The 22,706-nt window shown below is 37.3% G+C and overlaps 1 protein-coding gene across 8 annotated transcripts in view; it reads left to right on the plus strand.

Moving 5' to 3' along the window:
* LOC129780345 (ankyrin-3-like) overlaps positions 1–22,706 on the plus strand; it is a 172,561-nt gene that overhangs the window by 75,555 nt on the left and 74,300 nt on the right. For all 8 annotated transcript variants that reach the window (XM_055788501.1, XM_055788502.1, XM_055788500.1 and 5 more), the window contains exon 2: positions 22,582–22,689. In XM_055788501.1, the coding sequence (XP_055644476.1) occupies positions 22,582–22,689 (108 nt within the window). The remainder of the gene's footprint in view (positions 1–22,581; positions 22,690–22,706) is intronic.

Below are 22,706 nucleotides of genomic sequence, written 5' to 3' on the forward strand. Positions count from 1 at the left end.
AACTGCTTTTTGAAGGATTGAAAGATATTTTCAATCCATTTCAATCCAACCATCTACACGTTTTGACGCAGGATTACATTTTCAAGAACATATAAGGAGTACATATAAAGAACCAGATATCGGTCGCGTCACGAAAATTGGCCAATTTTGAGTGCATTGTTTCCAGACATTTCATGATAGATTCATGATGTATTTGGATTGATCGATTGGGACACTTACTAACTATCTATTGCTTTACAATTATAAAATATCCTAAAGTCCAGATAGGTTTGGCCATCGAGTCGTTCAAATGATTCCATTCGTTCCATTTTTTGGTCTCCGTCGTTGCTGAATTTCTCTAGGTTATGTTTAACGACAGATTCCAGCGAGAACCATTTTGTTGCGGACGAACTCGGCATGTTCAATTGTTTGAGTTTCAAAGTTCCCTGAATTGAAATGTAATATAGATTTCAATACAGATTTTTTGAGAAAAAAAGTGGCATCCATGAGATGTGATCCCATTTCGAAGAAGGTATTTTACTGCGGTGGAAGCTGTGTTCTTTGGTTCAAAAGTGAAAGCGATAATCAGTTTCGCAGCGGTTGCTATTGCTTTCACCGCCACCACACAACTGATATGGTTTAGATTTTCTGTTGCATTCTGCGTTAGGTGCTGTATAGAATAAAGTGTGGATTATTCCTTTGGTAATGATTGTAGAATTGCAAATTTGCTAAGAGATACTGAAAAACTACACCCATACCTCGCTTTACGGCTTAGATTCGTTCCACAAAATTTGGCCGCAAAACGGAGAGCCGTATAAGGAATCAATTATTTCAATACAAATTCATACAAACTCATATAAATTCAATCTGATCTGTTCCAAGTTTAAATTATATGTCACATGGTTTATCATTCACCATATGAATTTTATTTCTTACTAGCTGACCCGACGAACTTCGTCCTGCCCAAAATAGGTTTTTTGATTTGAATACTTTCAAACATCCCGTTTTCTTACTAAGTGAACGTTAGTGAGTCCAATCACTAAACTCTTCATTGATTGATTACCCTTTGACCCTTTACAATTTCCTTTAACTATAAATTGTCTAGTACTTATACAAAAATTCGTCCTTATAATATAAAACTATTTTCAGACACAATTCTCGCTCAAGATTCTTCAAGCATTTGGAGATAACATGTTTCTCCGTTGCATGAAATACCTGTTTGATACAGAGATATTACAGAATAAAGACAGCTCAAATCGGACCATTCCTTCCTCGGGTTTAGGGCACACAAACACATTCCATTCCATTGGCCTTCCATTTTTGTTTATATAGATAGAAGATATAGGAATGCGTTATTCCGTCTGGAAATCCTTTTCACCTTTCGAACAAAAAACAATTTTGTTAGCACCAACATCAAATGGACTAACAACGCTTATTTAATTGTATAACATATGGGAATTCAATTTTCCGATTTTTTTTTTCTCTCCGCTATACTGATCAACGGGAAGAGACGAATACAACGAAATATATATGACTGAAATTGAACCATTCCTTCCTCGGGTTTTGCGCTTACCAACACATTTGGCCTTCCATTTTTATTTATAGATATAAGATATGAAAATGCGTTATTTCACCTGAAAATCCATTTCCACTTACGAACAAAGATCAATTTCGATAGCGCAAATATCGAATGGGCTAACAACACTTATGATGATGTAATTTTCGAACATGTGGGAATTCATTTTTCCGAATTTTCCGACCTTCCTTTAGGATTTTCCGATTTTTCTCTCCACTATATTGATCTACGAGAAGAGACGAATACAACAAAATACAGGAGGCTAAAATCGGACCATCCCTTCTTCGGGTTTTCCGCTTACCAACAGATTTTGCCTTACATTTTTATTTATATAGATAAATCAAAAATACATACATAACAAGTACACATATTTGCACAAAAAATAATAACAGACTCCGAAAACCAACAATAATCCATAAACAAGAATTAAACAACTTCATGCTAGAGGGTTTTTTTTTTTATTATCTGTATTATAGTGATTTTCAACTCATTTGGCTGGTTCGTCACTTTTTACTTCCATTTTTGGAAGAATGTCTGGAGTGAGAATTGAACTCGTGACCTTTAGCGTGAGAGGCATGGATGTTACCACTACACCAGATCGCCTCCATGCTAGAGGGTCTTTCAGATAAAAGGCTCACGCACATTTCGATGTGACCACCCCTTTTCTCGATAACGCGTTTTAAAAGGTGAACAAAATTCTTCATGTACATGCACATTACGACTTCGATGCTGTTAAAAATACGAGTTATTTCTTCTTTAAGTTCTTCTAAATTTTGTGGCTTATTGACATAGTAACGGTTCATCACGTACCCCCACAGAAAGTAATCGAGCGGACTTAAATCCGGAATTCTTACCATAAGGGGACAAAGTTTCTTCAGGGCTTCGGTTACTCGAGTAATACGATTTCACTAAAAATACACGTTCTTGTAAATTGTACATCTTGACACTAAAAACCATCCGATCAGACTGAACGAGTAGCCGTATATTATCGTCCCGAAGTGGGGAATGCAGTGTTATCGTCGACGGAGCGAAACAAAATTTTTATAAGGAGCTATTCGATTTTTTTTGCGTAAGCGTTTAATCTGAATTACCCTGTACATAAAATATGTGTATGTATACAGCGATTTCATGCTAAATCAATATAGTGGTTCTGTATATCGACATCGAATAAAAATTTTGATGTCGTTTTAGCGAATCATTTTAGGCCGTAAGTCGAAAACGTGCCTTAATTGAAGAGGGCCGTTATAGCTAAATGCCGTATAACGAGCGGCCGTATAGCGAGGTATGGGTGTACTTGGATATTCAATAAGTTCAGCGTTCAGCGACGCTCTAGACAACGAACAATCAAGTACATGTCAATGCTGATTTTTTTTTTTTTTTTATCCAAAATATATATTTTTATTAAGGCTCATATGGCGTCAGCCTAACGGGGCCGGGAGTTCAATTTTTCTACAATGTGTGCTTACAACTATGTTAGTAATATGTAACCGATTACTCGCGGTTGGCTCGAGGTTAGTATTACAAGTGTTCTCATAATTGGTATGTTGCAGTCTTCGATGCTCTGTACGTGTGCCCCACACGGGATACCTGCTATTGGGATGCAGCTGACCATTAATCAGCAACGCCCCCCTAGTCTGTACCCCATATCTAGCGTGGTGCGTCTTTCTCGACTCGAGGAATCCAGGATAGAATGGTCACTAGCCGGCGCAATCATCAGCTCGTGTAGAGTTGTCATAAGCGGTACAACCTTTGGCTCTTGTTGAATGATCAGTGGACTGCACAACCTTTGGCCCGTGTATCTGTAAAGAGTGTGTGTATGTATTGCCGCGACTAAGTAAAAGTTTATCGTTTAGATAGGAGGGATATGAAACGGGGACACAACGAAGGAAACATCATTAAACGTTGACATCGGCGTTTCTGAGGAACAGGTATAGATGAAGCAGAAGATCAGGATCACGGCTACTTAAGATATCCCGGACGGGGATATCCGATTGTCTGCCTTGTGCTCTCAGTACTCTAGAGAGCTGAGAGCGAGCAGCATGGAACCGGATACACGACCAGACAACATGCTCGATGTCGTGGTAGCCATCGCCACAATCACAAAGATTGTTTGCTGCGAGCCCAATGCGATAGAGATGCGCGTTTAGGTTGTAGTGATTGGACATAAGCCGAGATATCACGCGAATGAAATCATGACCTACATTCAATCCCTTGAACCATGCACTCGTCGAGACCTTAGGGATAATCGTGTGTAACCAACGACCCAACTCATCTTCACTCCACATGCGCTGCCAATGCTAGTGATTTCGATTTCGATTTATGTCAATGCTGATGTTGAGAGTTAATTTGTAAATTTTATTGCTTCGATGCTTTGAGAATAGTTTACTGAGCGTTTACTGAGCTTCGACACCCTCTCTTCATCTCTCCTCTTTCTCTATCTTTCCATCTCTCTCTCTCAAAACATCATTCTCGATTCAATAGTCATCCAGCTGACAACCAATTGGCGGCGAGGTCATCTAAGAGCCCCCGAAGACAGACTGACGATAGTTTGGTCGGGTTGAGCTGCTAGTGTGCACACCGAGCCCTGGTGACCTTAGTTTGAAGGCAATCCGGAAGCCCATCGAATTTGTTATCGGTCGATACTAAATCGTTATGTGGACATATGCATACCTTTTCGTTCTGAATAAGTAGCCGCCCCAACTATCGGCTGATAAAAAGTCTGCAGTCTGCGTGGGGCCTTAAATGACCTTTCTCAAAGCCCAGTGATGAAAGATTAGTTTTTTAATTTTTCCAATTTTATCTTTTTTGAGGCTAGATGAGATGAAGAAGTTAAAAGTCTCTATAATACAAGATAGCATCAACGTCATCATCAACACATCGTCGTGGAAAGAACGTTTAAGTACAAAGCCTAAAGGAAGTGAGGAGGAATTGAGAATTTGTGTACAAATAATCGTAATAATCGCCAGCAACACCAGGATCTTTCCAGAACCATCGAAAGACGGTGACGTTCTCGTAATTCAAATTCCTCTTCCCTTTTTTTGTTGAAAAGCAGCGTGAAATTATTCGAGCCTCCGGTAAATACAAAAGTGTGCAAAAAAAAAAGACTTTAGAATGTGCCTTCATTTGTTGATTTTGCAGATACCGAAAACGTTCCAACGGCCAGGTATGAAAATGTACTGGGCATGTGAACAAGACATAGCTAGCAATCCCGACAAAAAAAAAACAGAGAAACATGTGCGATTATTGATTCTCATGTAATAAAACACTAGATTGTGGAGCCGATAGTCATCAGATGAAGGTGAAGATATTTATGACGTCTAATTATAGACACATTGTGGTGTGGTAGCGAATAGGCGTTTATGTGTACGACTTGTTCTGTTCGTCCGGATTAATTGATAACACGTTGCATCCAAGCGAATGGATCTCGTGACGAGAGTATTCAAACCAATGAAATATGATATCATAATGCATATTGATTACAGACTTGTGCAAAAGTCGCCCGCTTGTCTCAATGATTTACACTACTGGAACTTTATTTTCATTCTGAAGAAAAAATACAAAATTCTATTTTGCAGCTCTGGTGCATAATAGCCTCAAACGAACCGTACCTCTAAGTAACATTGTGCATACAGGATGCGAAAATAGGTCAAACCGCTCTAACTTTTCGCTATAAACCACCGTTCATCTTCTGTTTTCCTGTTTCGGTCAGAGTCGTGTGCGTCAGCATCGTAATTTCAACAAAGCTAGATCCTACGTACGACGAGAGCACTTCAAATTGTTCTTTCAAAAATTTATTAGAATTTTTGCAATGCTTCTCAAAGAATTGTGTGTTTTACTTCCGGTTTCAGGCGCACGGAGCTTATCTTATACAACACATATAGCGCGATCGAACCGACGGACGTAAATATTTGAGGTCTAATATTAATCGCCCCATTTGACTCGATTATGCAAATTGCACGCAAATCTCATTAGAGCGTGATATCGGCAGCGATCGCGCATCGTATAGCAACAATCGTTTTCTCGCGCAGTGGAATATAATTTGCCACAAACGGCGTTATCTTCATTATCTTTCCGGTACTGGTCCCAAGATTGTGGTTATCTGTTTTTATTACGGCGGCGGCGGTGGCGGAAAATAAAACTAATCGGTATGTCGGCATGTAAAACAGCTGTACGAATCACGACCTGTAATTAGTTTAGAGGGGCGCACTGTAGAAAAATTGAGCGGCTAGTTTCTGTTCAAATTTGCTTCAAAATTAATATTTCTCAGTGCAAAATGACTACATTTCAATGGATGATTTGATATCAGCATTGAAGCAGCTCGAGAAACCAAGATGTTGTGTTGCAGCAGCTGTCCATACGGACATATGTTTGCGAGTTAGCAAACTAACTATGAACATCTTTGTAGCATGGGTGGGTATTTGGGCCGCACCACCTTCAACGGATGTTTGCGTTTGCTTTTGCACATTCATCATTTTGGCACGCGAATTTCGTTATCTTTCCCGGCGATAACTGAAGCCGCCGGTGTAATTTTCGTGTGAGTGTGACGGTTCCATGCACTTCAAGTACAACGTTTTCCTTATGAGGTAATTACACAGCGGCGTAGGAGGGCGTTTTATTTCGAGCTAAATAGATACATTATCCCAGATCTGTCACGTGCAAGTCTGGTTCAGAGAAAGTTGCATTATGCAATGGATATTTTTTCTTGTATTTACAAAGTTATACCTTTGTCTACTATAGAGGATATCGCAAATTGAATGCATAAGACGGGTCCTTTACAAAGACGATGATGCTGACGAAGAAGACAGCAGAGACAACGTTAGCACAACTTGTATGACTGAAGCTATGATGACTGACAATTATTTGACTTGGTGAAAAGAGTTGATTAGATTCAGTTTGAGATTCATATTCCGATTCAGAATGAAACTCACATTCATTTCCAAGACAAACAAGCTCGTATATCGATGTCGAAGGGCATATTCGTTTGTTTGACCGATTCCAACGGTTCTGTTTACAAATTAGGTGTTCTTCCTAGGTAAACAGTAAATCATTGTTATCATGAATAAATTCCGGGAACACTGTGTAAAAACGAGATCGATGTTCGACTAAACATTGATAATACGTCATCTAACACTACGCTGTGTAGGATAAATAAAGCAGTGGGATAGGTGCGTAGGATGAGTGAAAGCAATCCATTTTTGCCACAGCCCCCATATTCGCCGGTGTCTTCAGAGTATCTCGAGGGTGATTCCAAAGAAGAACCCGAAAACTTTCATTTCTCTTCAAAATTGTCTAAACAATATAATCCGTTTAAAAAAAACTTCGTCAGGTCATACATTGAGAATAATAAAAACAAAAAAATAAAAAAACTGTTCACTTTAAGATATCCGTTCGTATAAAACTTCGTCAGTCAAAATCGTTATCAAAATAAAAATAAAATTTTTGGCTGTTAGGAAAATACAGTTTTAACGTGTGAAATACAGTTTCTCTCAAATTCTGCTAGTGTTGTTGCACATTTAATATGTCTTGGCATCGAGTTGAAAACATTTACTCCTTTAAAATATAGCGAATTTTGTGAAGCACATGTTGGTGTTCTTATTTCATTCGCGTTTCTAGTATTATATCTATGAAAGTCACTTCCCCTTTGAACTCGATCACACAAATATCGAGGCAGCAAACCGTTAACTACATTAAAAATGAACACTATAGTTAAATATACAATTCTTTGCTTCACAGATAACCATTGCAGAGCGTCCAGCATCAAATATGAAGAACCTGCTACATTGAAAAATCAAACGCATTATTTTATTCTGCAAGCGCTGTAATCTCGATATTTGCGTTTCATTGGCCAAAAACAAAATGGAAGAACAAAAGTCTAGATGAGGAGAGATGATTGATTTGTAAAGCTGTATTTTACTGCAAACAGTAAAATCGTTTCTTAGTCGACACAAAATACCATACTCCTTGGCAATTTTTTTGATGACATTGTCAATGTGAGTATTGAACTTAAGTTTGTCATCAATAATCACGCCAAGATATTTAATCTCCCGAACGCGATCAATGGTCTCATCATCAATCACAATAGAGACGTTTTCATTTATTCGATTTCGCGAGATTACCATATATTTAGTCTTATTAATGTTCAATTTCAATTGCTTATACTTCAACCATCTACTTAAAGAACGCAAATCTCCATTCAAGTGGAAAACGATCTCATTTACATTCTTAGCTGCAATGAATAACACAGTATCATCAGCAAAAAGATTAATATCGCAATATCGTAAAACTCGTCACATGTCATTGATGTAGATAATAAATAAAATGGGCCCTAATACTCTTCCCTGAGGTACTCCAAGATTATTCCCTACGGGACTGGAAATGTAATCGTTGAAAGCAGTCCGTTGAGTTCTGTCATATAAATAGCTTTCAAACCATTTATATGCAGTACTCGTAATTCCAAAGCGCTTAATCGTGTTCAACAACAAGGGCCTAGAAATTGTCTCGAAAACGCGCTTTAAATCCAAGAAAACAGCAACCATCGTGTCTTTACCTTCTAGTTTTTCGTTCCATTTTGCTAACACCAAGTTCAATACGGTTTCACTGGAATGACGTTCCCGATATCCCGATTGTTCGAACAGCTGGCCTTCAACAACAAGTTCCAAAATTTTCACTAACGTGTGCAACATGTTGATGGGACGAAACTCTTCGGCTTTAATCGTCCCTGCAACCTTTTGAATGGGAACTACTAAGGATTCCTTCCACACTTGTGGTACATAACAAGTTAGCAATGATGTATGAATGAGGTCCAGCAAGATGTAACAAATTACATGAAAGCAATCTTGAACAACTCTAGCATTAACATTATCTACGCCAGTCGTTTTTTCTAATGAGAAACAAATATTTCTAAGTTCATTAAATGTAATTGGGTGAAAATCTTCAAATTTACAACTACTATTAACCGGCTGTTTTATTTCATCGGGTTCATCGACCAATTCAATGGATTGACTGATCAATGAAACGCTGTTGACAACATAATCGTTGAATTTGGATGCTATTACTTGCTCAGATTGTTCTAATGTGCCATTAAAGGTTATGGACCGCGGTTTGCATCTACTAGGTCTGAACAATGATTTTAAAATTCTCTATAACTCTTTGCTGTTATTTTTATGCTGATCAATTTTCCTCTGAAAATATTCACAACGAGTTTTCTTTATCGTTTGTGAATATTTATTGCGCGCAATCATGTACATGTTCCAATGATAATTCCTATTTGTTCTACAAAACCTTTTGTACCATTTGTCCCTTTTTCGTTTTAGACGTAAAAGATCCAAATTGTACCAGCTGTTTGAGTTTCTTATAGATACATACTTTTGATCAACTAGTTGATTTGTACACATTTTCAGAACATTAGTCAAAACAGACGTCAATGTTCCTGGAACGTTCTCCAGCTGCAGCTTGCGCAATATGAATTGGTCATATTGCGCAAGCTGCAACTGTTGAAAGTCCAAGAGAAGAAAAGTAGCTTGAACTTGGGTAGCTTCGGATTGCATATTTTACACGGTTCATCAATAGATTGATGGATTAAAAAAAAATTGCCAAAATTTTACGACAGACAAATCTTGAATTTTCGTCTGAAATGCCAAGTTCTGGTTTTAAAACTTATGAAGCATTGAAATATCCTTGATCTTGCTGTCATTAATTCGATTTCTTCATTTTTTCAATTCGAGAAACTTTTGATTATTGACCTTTTTAATATTTGATGTTTGATCCGAATTAAAATGAAAATGACATTTTTTAAATCTTAAACGAAACTTCGCAATCGTCGTTTAGCTCAATTAAAAATCACAAACAGTTCATTTATTACAAGATATCGGCAGACGTTCTTAAATTTCATTGTTTAAGCTAACTAAATGTTTTAAGAAATACAGCTAATGTACTAGTGGCGAATTTGATTACTAGTCTACATCTGGAATTTTTCCGAAAAATTACTGGAAAATCAGGGAATGTTAGGGATTTTTTTTCGGGTCAGTCTGATCTAACATAGCTTTGAAACGGGAAGCGAATAAAACATGGTTCCAATTTGCTAATAAAATTTTTGTAAACTATTAATATGCTCAACCATTCTATCTTTTACAACATCTAAAAATGGCGTATTCCACTACCCTCTTGTTGGCCTTTTTCCGCCGACAGTCATAATTTTTACGATTTTTTTTGTCATTTTCTGACGTCGAATGTAGTTATGTTGGTATTTCGTCACTTTGCTTCCATTTCGGAAGAATTTCGAGAATGAGAATTGAACTCTTGAAAAATTATATGAACTATGCCATCGTACGACATATGGTACTCTGGGTATATATGCAGTAGTAATATCTTAAGTTGCATAACTTTACAACCTTTTATTTAGTCCCGGAGATTTGTAACAGTTCGATTTAAACGATGTAATATGTGGTGGTGGAATATAGTAACTATCTTCGTTCGTTATATTGTTAAATTGTTAGACTTTATTGTTTTGGTCAGGCGTGATTAATCAAAATAATAAAGGTTAGAAAGCTACTCTCATAAACGAAGATAGCTACTATTTCCCAATCGAGTGGTTCTGAACTACTTTTTATTTCATATATGCTGTATCCTTCCAATTAATCCATGCGTTTAATTCTAGTAATATTTATCTATTTACAATTACTCATCTATTATTCCTCTTTTATTTCATGATTTGCTACGTTTACAGACATAATAGAAAGAAAAACAATGTAATGAAAAATGTTGCATTCGGTTCATTGAAGTGTTGCTATCTTTTCTTGTCTGGCACCTATATGACTAAATAAAAAAATCTCTCCTCTCTTTCTCTACTCTTCTCTCTCTCCTCTCCTTTCCCTGATTTCTCTCTCTCTCCTTACTCTTCTCTCTCACTCTCCTTTCTTTACTCTCTCACCGCTCCGTACTCTCTCTCTTAGTGGTCCAAGTCTCTGAAAAATATTGTTTGGTTCAGTCAGAGTGGACCAAGTACATAGCGTTGTAACTAAGAGCTGTAGAAAAACAATTGGGGAGATTGATTGAAAGCAACTAAAACTACACAGCTTGAAAAAGTTCGATTTACACGAAATCATAATTATGTTACTTAGTCCCGTCTGACTGAGAACCGACAATATTAACCAGGTAAATATAGATGCTTGAACAAAATTGAACAATTTGGTTTGAATATTCTTTTATACAACAAATAGTTCAACACATCGTTCTATCAAGCACTCATTGCTATTGTTCGACCATTATTCGACTGACAAGTTTAATAAAAGCTAATGATTGTTTGTTGGGATTCTAGTTTCTATTATGAGACTAATAACATGTTTAATCGTAGAAAACTTCTGAAAATGCGTAAAGTATCGAGAAACGCATGTCTTTTTGATAATATTGGAGACCTTTGTATCATATAAGATGATGTGAGACGGACTATGCGATTTTCGGTTGGAGAGGGAAAGAAAGAGGATGGAGGCATTCTAGGCCTAGCGGTTAGCGTCACACACTATTATGCCGCAGGTTCGGGTTCGGTTCCCGTTCCGGTCGGGGGATTTTTTCCGACTTTGTACTGTGGCCACGCATGTTCTGGAGTTTGCCATTCTGAATACATTCATAGTGTGTTATTTGCCATAAAAATTAATTAAACACTATTAAAAATGTAACGAGTAATACCATGTTGAGGCAACAAAATTCCTTCAAAAGGGCCGGTGCCGTGTCACTGTGCTTGTCTTTCGCATCCGTTTTGGCATCCACGTTAGAACTCAGTCCACACGAATCAATGGGACCGATTTTTTCATCGTTTTTTTCTTTTTATTTATTTAATTTTTATTCGTCACATTTCTCTGCTTGTTTTCTGATTTAGCATTTTTCGTTTGCTAAGAAGAGAAGAAACCTAACATAACTTAACCAAACTTAACTTACCTTTACCTAATCTGAATCTAAGGTTAGCAATACCGATTATCCGCGGCAACTCGGGGTTAGTCGGGGTTATCGGGATTATTGATACATATGGTAATTTGAGGCAAGAGTATTTTTTTGTTTCACTGATTCAGCTGTTCGAAAAACCGAATAAAATCAAAAATACAAAAAACAAAAAATTGTGAACTTTTCTACAATATTAAAGTACTACTTTTATTTATATAACAATAGACATTGTGAAGGTTGGAAAAAAACATTCGATTGAAAAAAAATAAAAAAAATCAAGGTTTGGTAATTTTTGATTTTTTGATTTTTTTTTGTCATTTCCCCGAAAAAGGAAGATTGAAAAAAATAATTCTTGAACATCGAGGTTTCTTCAACACCAATAATCAAAACACTTTGGCTATGAAAACCTAAAACTACACTTAAAAGGCGAAGTTTCTCAAAACGTGGAAGCTATTGGAGCAGTAGAAATGAAACCTAAGAGACCACATCTGCCGATGGTTGTTGTTGAACTTCTTGATCACTGTGTAATTGAGAAATTATTGGAGATCGTGTAGAAGCATTTTCGGACATTCTCCGTTTTTCTAAATGACTTAATTTTTTCACTTTTTCGAAATTTATTGGAAAATTACATCTCATCTCTTATTCTCAATTTTTATTCTGTTCCGAAGCAGTAATGATGCTTTCTAGTAGAGCCTCTTCCAATTCTTGGATCATTTCTGAAACTCGTTTATCGAAATGAGGTTCCGTTTCTCAAACGACTACATGTCATTGTTTCATCGTTCATTTCAGTTTCAGGAATAGGAAGATGTTACGATAGGGCATTCTTCTGACATTTTGTAAATCAGCAGTGAATTACTCAAAAAAAAAAAAATATCGGTAACCTTCGTGGTGGAGTTTCGACGGTGGTGAGAATCACCATATGGTTACGAATAAACAAACCTCAATAATAAAGTGCTTCTAATTTGCGGCATATAAATAGCAGCCATGATGGTCGTTCTTAAACTGGACAAAATTGAATAACAAATGACATCTATCATCTTTTAATGAACACACATCTTACGAAACTGATATAGTCAGTAATTTTTCACTTGCGGTCTATGGCTTTTAATTTAGCTCCAGAGGTGGCAGCAAGGTGATAGCGAGCCCTGGTCGCGCCAATAAATCAACCATTCATTAGTAAATGAATGTGCTCTCTCTCCATATCCCTCGTCGCGATGCTACTACCCATATATTCATATTTGTTTGCTTTACTCCTTTCTCTCGGATTATTTTCGCGCGTTGACTACTAGCGTTAGCGTTGAAACGTGTGCACGTTTCTCAGACGACTTGAAAGAGCCTACCGTTGCTGATCTACTGGCACAGATATATGATAAGCGAGGACAACGGACAGCTCGATGCTCGGAAAAGGGTGTTTGTTTTGAAGGTGTTCTTTTCATTTTGTGGTCAGCACCATTTCGCAGTCCACCACCCAGGGATGATGTCATCGGTTGGGGTCAGTTGATGAATGGTGATTTGTTTGCTGCTTTACGCAGAGAAAGAAGGCGAACGCGTGCTTGAATATGCAAATGACATTTCGGTTTGGTTGTCCTCAACAATGTTAACTTTTTGCCACTTATATACATATTTTTTTTCGGTTGGAACTTGAATCAATTTGCGCACTGAAGCAATGTTCGCACCACGAGTACAATTACGAATAAATTCCCGTTTTATTGACATAAATTTATGAACGACGTAAGTAGCTAGTAGTGCAGACAGCAAGAAGCGGATGACATCGTTCAATTAGTTACAAACCAGAGAAAGTAAGCTTACACATAACTCAATATGTCAATATCCACGCTGAGATAGAGAGTGAAATAAACTATGCAAAGCTCAATGTAACGAAAGCAAGTTATATTCATCGTAGGGTTACTAATTGCTCAACAACGGTCAAGTAATTAAAATCCATTCGCTCGTTGACACCACATGTTATAACTAGTGGGATCAATTTACATATCAGAAGTGGCCAGCAGCTCGTTGGAGGTGCTCGATGATGTGGTTGGGCGAAACCTCACATTAGGGAGCGCACAACCACCTTAATGGTTAGGCCTTCATAAAGCACTGTCAAAGTGTGGAGCGCACCAGGGCACTATGGGCGATTATACAAGCAAGCGGACAAAACTATTTTCAACGTTTTTTCAACACTTTTGGTATTTTTCACTTGCTATGATCGGAACAAGTTGCTTAAGACCATTTGTAACTATATTACGGCCAAACTTTGATAGAGGCGTGTATTTTTTTTCATAAAAAAAGGAAATTATATATGGATTTGTCCAGAATTCAGCCCCACCTCCTTTCAGTGATTGTCCTCCTATTTCTAATACGGTTCTGACCGCCTCTAATGTGTATGGAACATGTATGTCAAGTTTAGTGAATATCGGTTAAGGCGTTCCAGAGATAAGGTGGCATGTTCTATTCTCTATATATAAAAATCTCTTGTGACGATGTTCGTGGTTAAACTCTTCCGAAACGACTTGGCGGATTCTTGTGAAATTATACACCGAAAACTTGGTAGGCATTAGAATATGTCGTAAACTATATATGATACCGCTAGGATACCGAATACCGTGTATTTAATATCGATTAGGATAGCACTATACAGAATTTTTTTTTAAAATAATTTTTGCTGTATTGTTTCTTAAATTTGGCTTAAAAACACATATAACTCCTATATGAATGCATAAAAATTTCCTATTTTTAATCCCGATTTTAGTATTTTTGTACAAACAATATTCAAATAATTTAACCGTCGACCGTTTTTCAAACAGAACGAATTTATTTACGTTGTCGAATGACAGATGGCGCAACGTCCGCTGCAACGAACCTTCATCCACTTGCATAAACGGTATTGAGCTTCGTTTTCAGAGTTCGGGAAGGGTCAAAGATAAGAATTGATTTTCAGGCGGAATGAACACGCTTTTGAAATAAAAACTATGAATGAAAATCAACTTTTCCGTATCAAATTAGTATTCTATGTAAACGAAAACCATTTTTTCCTGGTGGTGAAGAAATCTCTCATACGAAAATTTCTGAAGACAATTTTGTGTTTATTGAAGAGTTTCAGTTAAAAAAGTTAAAGAGTTAGATGAGAGTCAATAATACGTGTTTGGAGTAATCAAATAACATGATGTGAAAATTTTCTTTCTAATTTTAACACTTCAAAACTGACTTCGTGCCTTCTATCTTTACTTTCATTCTTCTTCTTCTTCTTATATGGCACTAACGTTCCTAGAGGAACTTCGCCGTCTCAACGTAGTATTACTTGCGTCATTTTCATTAGTACTTAGTTGAGATTTCTATGCCAAATAACACGCCTTGAATGCATTCTGAGTGGCAAGCTCTAGAATACGCGTGACCACAGTGCAAGTCAGAGGAATCGAACCCGAACCCCCGGCATGTTAGGTTTGACGCTAATCACTCGGCCACGGGAGCACATAATCTTTACTTTCATTACTCATTTTGAATAATTATTTATGAACATGTGATTAGGGGTGACGAAACAAACAAGAATTTGAATTCGACGATTTGACGGGGTCAGGACAACATCCCGATGTCGTGAGCTGTCTCAATAACTCATGGTCGACATATACACAAAGGTAGAGATGCAAGGGATGCATGAAGTTGGTTTCGGGGTAGCGGGCATAATAACTCTCTTATTTCCTTCAAAACTTTTGTGCGGAAAAATGGTCCGTTGAAGCGACGCTGTTCCTCCGGAGAATCAAAGGATCCATCACCAGATTCGAAGACATCAAAAAGATGAGAGAGTAACGAATCTTATCCAGGTTAAGAACCGGCCACTACAACATGTCTCACAACTTCAACAGAGGACCCTTTCATTCCTTTTGTGACATGTGCGAGGTTCTCAATTCAGTCGAACACATCGTCTGTATTTGTTCAAAGTACGAGAACCTCCGGAACTTACACGGGATCAGCGGGAGCATTCGTGATGTGTTTTGTGAAGCCCCTTCACGAACTGTTTTTTGAAAAAAAAAAAATTAACAAAAAACTTGTGATCAAATCGAAGATCATTGTTCCTTCCCCTTCGCGATAGGGAAAAAGAACTGTCGGCATCTTCGAGTTCCGCGGATTCTCCATCTGTGGCCTGGGGCCAGCGGGTAAGCGGACATCCTCGTCAAACGACCAGGGGAAAAAAGCTCAAATACGTGGAACTTCTCTTGACGAAATCTGTTTTTTGTTTTTTTTTAATTGCTTGTCCGTATGTGCATGTAAAATTAATTATAGTAAGCGCACATCGCGGCATGGTTTAGGCCGTTTTTTCTGAGACGAACTAGCCTAGGAGGCTGAAAGTCTTGAAAAAAAAAAGAATAAAAAAAAAGGTAGAGAATGATTGACTGCGACACAATCAACCGAAGCGGCATGAGGAAGAACATATCGAGACGCTATCATGAGCAACACCGAAACAGCTTTGCTATTGCAAAAAGCAATGTAATGTCATGACATTATAACTCTTGTGTTCAAAGAAAAAATGGACTTTTCAATTAAAACACTACATGTCCCATACGTTTCAGGATTAAATAGAAAAAGAGAGGATTACTTAAAAATAAAATTGTTTAAATTGCTTTCGGGTCTGTTAATCGGTTAGAGAGTAAATTGCTCCACAGAAATGGATGAATTATTTTGACATTTGTTTTTCGTCTATGCGGTTGTTTGTCTGCTCTCAGCCATTACAGCAAGGAAGTATACTAATCTTATACTTTATGCTATTATATCAGTTCACACTTTTTCTGAAAGAGTTTTAATGTCTAGTGAATCTGTTCACAAATCCAAACTGTGCTTCTATGAATAACACATAACGGTACTCAGCAACAAACAAACTTGTCCCCATGCTTGACGAAAGGCTTAATGGAAAACTCCATGTATTGCGGCAAAGAGCATTGTTTTGTATGTCCAAACAGAAAAATAAAAGACGGAAGACGCCAAACTAATTATTTTTGTGATACATGCGAACCCATGAACTGCCTTTTGTGGACTGTTTCGAAAGATATTATATGAATTATTATAGCAAATATTTTTAAAATGGAAACAATACATTGAAACACATTGTTTAGTAAATAATTAACCCTCAACAACCCAACCCCGTCTTTAGACGGATTTCGCGGATTTTGTTTTCAAATTAATCAGACATTATTTCCAATGTTCACCCACACTAGAACGTCTTTAGAATATTTCCATCTATCACACGTACATATTGCTTTTATGCTGGCAGCTTTCTGCTAGGAGTATTTTATGTTGAAAGTCGGATATTCGAGATAAAGGTGGAATGGGTTTTTTAGACAAATTAAGAATTTGGGTCTTAGGGGTTAATCAATTTCAGGTGATAAAAATAAAAAAAAGTTCATCTTTCATAATCTCACTAAGTTATACATCACTGCTTCTTCAAATAAAAATAATTCCGTCCGCAAAAGGTTAAAATAGAGGGATATGAAAAAGGCGGAAAAAAGTGTTATTTTATTTTCAAACATTTTTAACAGTATTTAAAAATTTGGTGGATTTCCTACTATGTGTCATTAGAGTGTGGAGTAACGAGAGGGGATGCAGCCCATTAAGGAAGGAGGACTTGATTCTTCAGCCAGAGCTCTGCATAGTCATAGTCATCTGAGGATAGTTAGCTGACTATCTGACTGACTATATCCGTATTCAGTTAGTAATGACTTTTGCTTCTTCACGCAGTTTCTCCGCCAAAACGACTAAACAGTCAGTCGGGCGTTTAGTCGCTATCGCTATCTCTCTACCGACTCGACTATATCATTTCATTCTTCCCAGTCAAATTGTCCTCATTGCATTTTGAAGTTACTTCCCCCAAAATGAATTCGTTCCTCTCTTTCTCTCTCCCATGTACGTGTGCATGCATCGATGTTTGAGTTCAACGTGGTTTGACATACGCTACAGGTGGGCTAGATTCTTTTGTATCGTAAACGAAAATTACTAACACGTGTAAAATAGCGTGCCGTGTGTGTGCGCTATTTTGCACGCTAATTACTAATACTAACGCGAGGACCTTTATATCATACTTGATAAATATACGCGGGTATACATTTCGTTCCTAGGGGAGTAGAAATGTGGATTGAAGTCAGTTGAATGAAGAAGCAGATTTGTATTCATTAGTCAAGTCAGTTAAAATAACCACTGACTGGACTAGTTCACCAGTTATCCTCGCTAGTCAACGAGTTCATTTTCTAGTCAAGTCTTTTTTTGTTGTGGGCGACTGCCGAAGCAGTTTTAGTCGAAGCGAAGCCACTGAGAGTAGAGCTGGTCTTCATTTTTCATCTTCGAAGATTTCGGGCCATGTCTTCAGCTAGTATTTTAATAAACTTATAGTTTCAATCAAACTAAAGAAGATAAAGCCTTTTAATATGTTGGTCGTGAAATATATAGTAATTGTCATAGACAAGTTTCAACCATATCAAAAAGAAAAAAGTAAATTAAAAAAGGGTAATAAAACTTTATTGTTATGTATAATTGTTGAGCATATTTTATGATTTTGTATATTTCCAAAGGGGTCAACAATTTTCGAAATGCTATAAAACACTTCCTGGCAGATCATTGCAGCTATACTCTTCAGAATTTGTTAGCATATACCTAAAACTTGAAGAAAAACAAGGACTCGACCCGGGAACCGGGAGTAAAAAGATGCCGATCAACAAAGCTGAAATTGTGATTTTTTTCTTATTTTTTTCTTTTTCTTTTGCATCTATACATCTATAAAGCCACTTAACCACAAGTTTTTCGGAGGGCCTAATCAATAACGTTTATAGGAATATAATATATTTATAAGTTATTCTGAGCAATGATCAGAACTTTTTTTTTTTTAGAACTTGCTTTTTTTCGAAAAAAATCCATTTTGTTTTGGCAATTTTTCATCTTGATTTCTCGATATATCTCGGTAGTAACTACAGTTCTGAAATTTTGAACTTTTTTTTCAGTTAGAGTGTCTACTTTCTATAAAAAATATAGAAAAACAAGTTTGTGACAGTTACTTCTTCGATTTTTGACCGACTGAACAGCTATAGTGCAGGGATGTTCCGCTGAGTTGTCTAATATATCGCGAATATCCTATAGTCGTTTTGTAACGTCATAAGGGACCTCTCTTCTTTACACATAATCACAGAAGCCATAGTTGCGAGAAAAAAAATAATCTTATACCTGAATCAATCCTTCAACAGCAGATGGTGAAGCCCTTCTATTGGATTACCTCACCCCGATCGAGATTATTTGAGCCAAGCAAACACATGCTTTTGCTACTCGAGAACACTAATGGAAATTACCACTCCTAGGAATTTCGATTAAAATTAATTATAGTATCATCACTTTTACACTCGTGCGGTTGATAAACTGGTTGGAGGTGAAGCTATGAATCAAATAATTAATTTCAAGTCGCCAGGGAAGCCCCTGTTTCAAAACGTGTTGAAATAATAATGAAATAGGATATTCATTCCATCTTGATAGCACAAGGGCGAACTAACAAAATCCATTTAATTAAAGTTAGTTTACGCATTTTAACTGCTCACGGAGGGAGGGCATAGCATCGAAACAGGCTACATAATGAATCTTCAAGTATAATTCTCCATCTGTATTAACGGCAATAATGCACCATATCACACACACCTTTTTTAGTCAACCAGACGTCCAGGGAAGGTCGTTATCGGCGTTCAGCGGTCAGAAGTGTAAGCTGCAGAGCTTTACGAGCTTTTGAGTGTAACAACATTTTGTCCATTTTCGGACAGCATGCAAAACTGCACTCACAAAACATCACGCAACAGCCGAACTTAAAAAGCACATAAATAAGCGTAATTGCTGCAAAGACATGCCCAAATACGCCCCAAGGATGAAGGAGGAGAGTCCCCGATAGGGAGGAACACCTTTTGGCATTCTCTGGTGCCATTATCTCTGCACTGGCGAGACTGCGCTGCAGTTTCAATTGACTCGTTGACAAGCAATTTAATGGTGAAAATTATAGTCCCTCCTTTTCAATTGCGCTGCTGCTGCTGATGATGTTGATGTTGATGTTGCTGGCGATGGTCTTTTTATTATGACGAGACAGCCTTCCATCTCTCTTTCGGCTGCATATGATGACGGTTGGGTGGTAGACGACGGATACGGCCCGTAACGAGGGAAGCCGTTTCAGATGGTTCGGTTTTGTCGCAGCTGATTGATTGGATGAGTGATGATCGTTTCGTCTGAGTCGGGCTACATTTCCCACATGTACGGATGAAATGTACCGGAAGTTTAGTGAAAAAAGGATTGTCTGTTCAATATCATGACGTATTTGCACAGGCTAAGGATGTCTGTCTGTGGAGGAGCATTCAATTTAGCGCGAAGATTCATTATTCGATGTTCATATCCAATTATATAAGAAAATGAATCCATGTGATCAATATCTCGCGTTGTGGATGGCTAAAGAAAGAAATAATTTCGTACTGTTTTGCACAATGCTCTAGTATTTCAAAGTTTCACTTCGTTGAAGCCGATGTTTTTTTATAGTTAACCCTTTGCGGTCGGAATCAATTTCCTCTGAAAGAGGTCCTATTATCTTTCCACGCTAATAATATGTTGTTTATACCGAGTATCGTTACCTATTGTTCATAGAAACTTCGTATACATTCGTGAAGAGTTCACTAGATATTAAAATTCGTTAAGAAAAAATGTAAACTATTATACAGTATCAAACTAGAAAGAATTCCATTTTTTTTTGCTCATCTGCATATTTGATAAATATCCATTAAATTCATTTTTAATACTATAGACATAACAACCATATTCTCGATTCATATTAACTCTCATCTGCTTTCCAGGCTTGTTTATTATTCATAAGACCAAACTTAATACAAAATGAAACCAGCAAACGTTGAGGATAATGATATCCGCAATGCAGCAGTTCGAAGCTGAACAGTCTGCGACGCTTGTTTCGGAGCAAATCTACGTTAATTTTCTGCCTAAAAAGCACATTGTCCCCCAGATGGTGATAATAAGTCATGGCAAAAAAATCAACAATTCGCACCGATTCCTCATATTAACATTCTGTTTTTATATCTGACTGTCGTATTTTCTTTCTACAATCTTTTTTTTACCTTTATTTTGCTTCACCACATCACATATTCAGACGAAAGCGAAACGTTCGCAACCAACGTAATAGTTCTGATACCTTCAGGCAATTCTCATTGGTTATGCTCGATCGATTTCGCTTCAACGTCTTCATTAACCCACCGCCAGCCGGTGGTTTTCCGCTTTATGAAGCTACTCATCGCGGCGTCGAATCGTCATCGTCATACGCACTCGGATAACAACAGAAGCCCAATCAAAACGAATCTTCATGCTCTGATTATTTTCAGACAGATCGTTATTGTTTTGGTTTTTTTTCCTCTGTTTTATTTTGTTATGACGATCACCAAAAACGATGAACGAGAACCATTGTAGGGTTGAGATGAACTTTCGCTCACTTTGTTTACACACCGTAATCGTTTACGTTATACACAATGGTAATTATAATTATGCTGTTCAGTCTTTATAAATGGATGACACGACTCAAGAGCACGCGACACTTGGTGGTCTCCATTGACAAGTTAAAATTATAATGCAGCGTTGTAAGCTGCTCGTATAATGATGTTTCTAGGTGGAAGTGCAATTATATTCAAAAATTACTCATTATTACCATAGCCTTCATGAAGGGAATTTCCTTTTTTGTCTTCAATAGCAGTGCGTTCCATGGAGTAATTTAGTATTCTTACCGTGGCTAACTGTAATAATTGATGCGGTTTTCAAAAGCTCATTGGCATATCGTAGTTCATAATTGTTCATCTGTACAATATTAAGAAGAGAACGATTTCTATCGTATGAGAATATCCATATTGGTCACATAGAAAATATCCCAAAATTAAAATTGTACCCAAACAGTTCTGAATAAAACGCGTGTTGACCAGCTACAGTTGCTTCATAGCATCAATTAACCGCGAAGCAATCGCACTGCACTTGTCCGAGTATGTAGCGATATCGATACCCGCAAACACAAAATATAAAAAAACGATGCCGCTACAGATAAGACCCGCAGGAAGAACTTTGTGAAGATGAAATAAACCAAGAAGCTGACGAGAGGGCAGGCATACGTAAACGACTTATAAGTGGTATTTTATTAACCAATTATAGCAAGTCCCTGAAGAAATGGATCTCCCCCCGCTATCGTATGGCTTCGGCCATCTGGATCATAGTGGGGTATGGGTCAGTCCACGAGAAATGCCAATGCGTTGGTTTGCTCTTCATTTGTTCATGTGTTTTCTTCACGCACTCGAGTTCGGGAGCTCGAGGCATGGTAATTCGTTTTTCAGCGAAATAAAAAAAAATCAATGTGCTTGAGATGGGCTTGCGGAATCTCTGTAATGACCTTTCGTTTTTTAATATTGTACCGAGCTCGACCCAAAAAACTTCGTTTTTATTTCGCATTTCTTTTTTTATAACATAGCTATCGTTGCCCAGGTCATTTGGCGAAGCAGATAAATTATAATAAATATATGTTGTGATTTATGGTTGCAGAATTAATGAATACATTGCGTGGTGTTAGACGGTTAAATTTCACGATGTAGTAACTTTAACTTTTTCTTCTGTTGTTCTTACAGCAGTTCTTATCTGAAACTCCAGGTATTGTGGATAGTTCGGGATGTGCTTTACTTATGACAGAAATCGAAAGAACAGGGTGCCGAGAACATTAAGTTTGACTTCGACACCCTATACACTGTTTTTGTTGGAAAACTGTTTAAAAATCGTTACCAACATGAATAATCGGATAATTCATTCCATAACATGATTATCAATTTGAAACCATACCATATATCATATTCAAGGAGATAAAGGACCCAAGAAATTCAATAAATAGATCACAGTATATGCGGCCGCTGATGAAACGTTATCAAAAAAATTCCAAGAATCTTCTGGGAAAAACTCAACTCCAAAATCATATTCACAAACATTCTTAATTATAATAGCTATAATAGCAGTTTTCTAAAAAACCTAACTGTATTATGATTTTTGTCTTTCTTTCACAGAATGACACAAATACAGCGTTCCTTAGAGCGGCCAGAGCAGGTGACCTACAAAAGCTGGTAGAGTACCTTGAAACGGAACAGGTCACAGACATAAACACATGTAATGCGGTGAGTATCGGAGTCGT

Source organism: Toxorhynchites rutilus, chromosome 3, assembly GCF_029784135.1.
Source record: "Toxorhynchites rutilus septentrionalis strain SRP chromosome 3, ASM2978413v1, whole genome shotgun sequence".
Taxonomy (NCBI): Eukaryota; Metazoa; Arthropoda; class Insecta; order Diptera; family Culicidae; genus Toxorhynchites; species Toxorhynchites rutilus.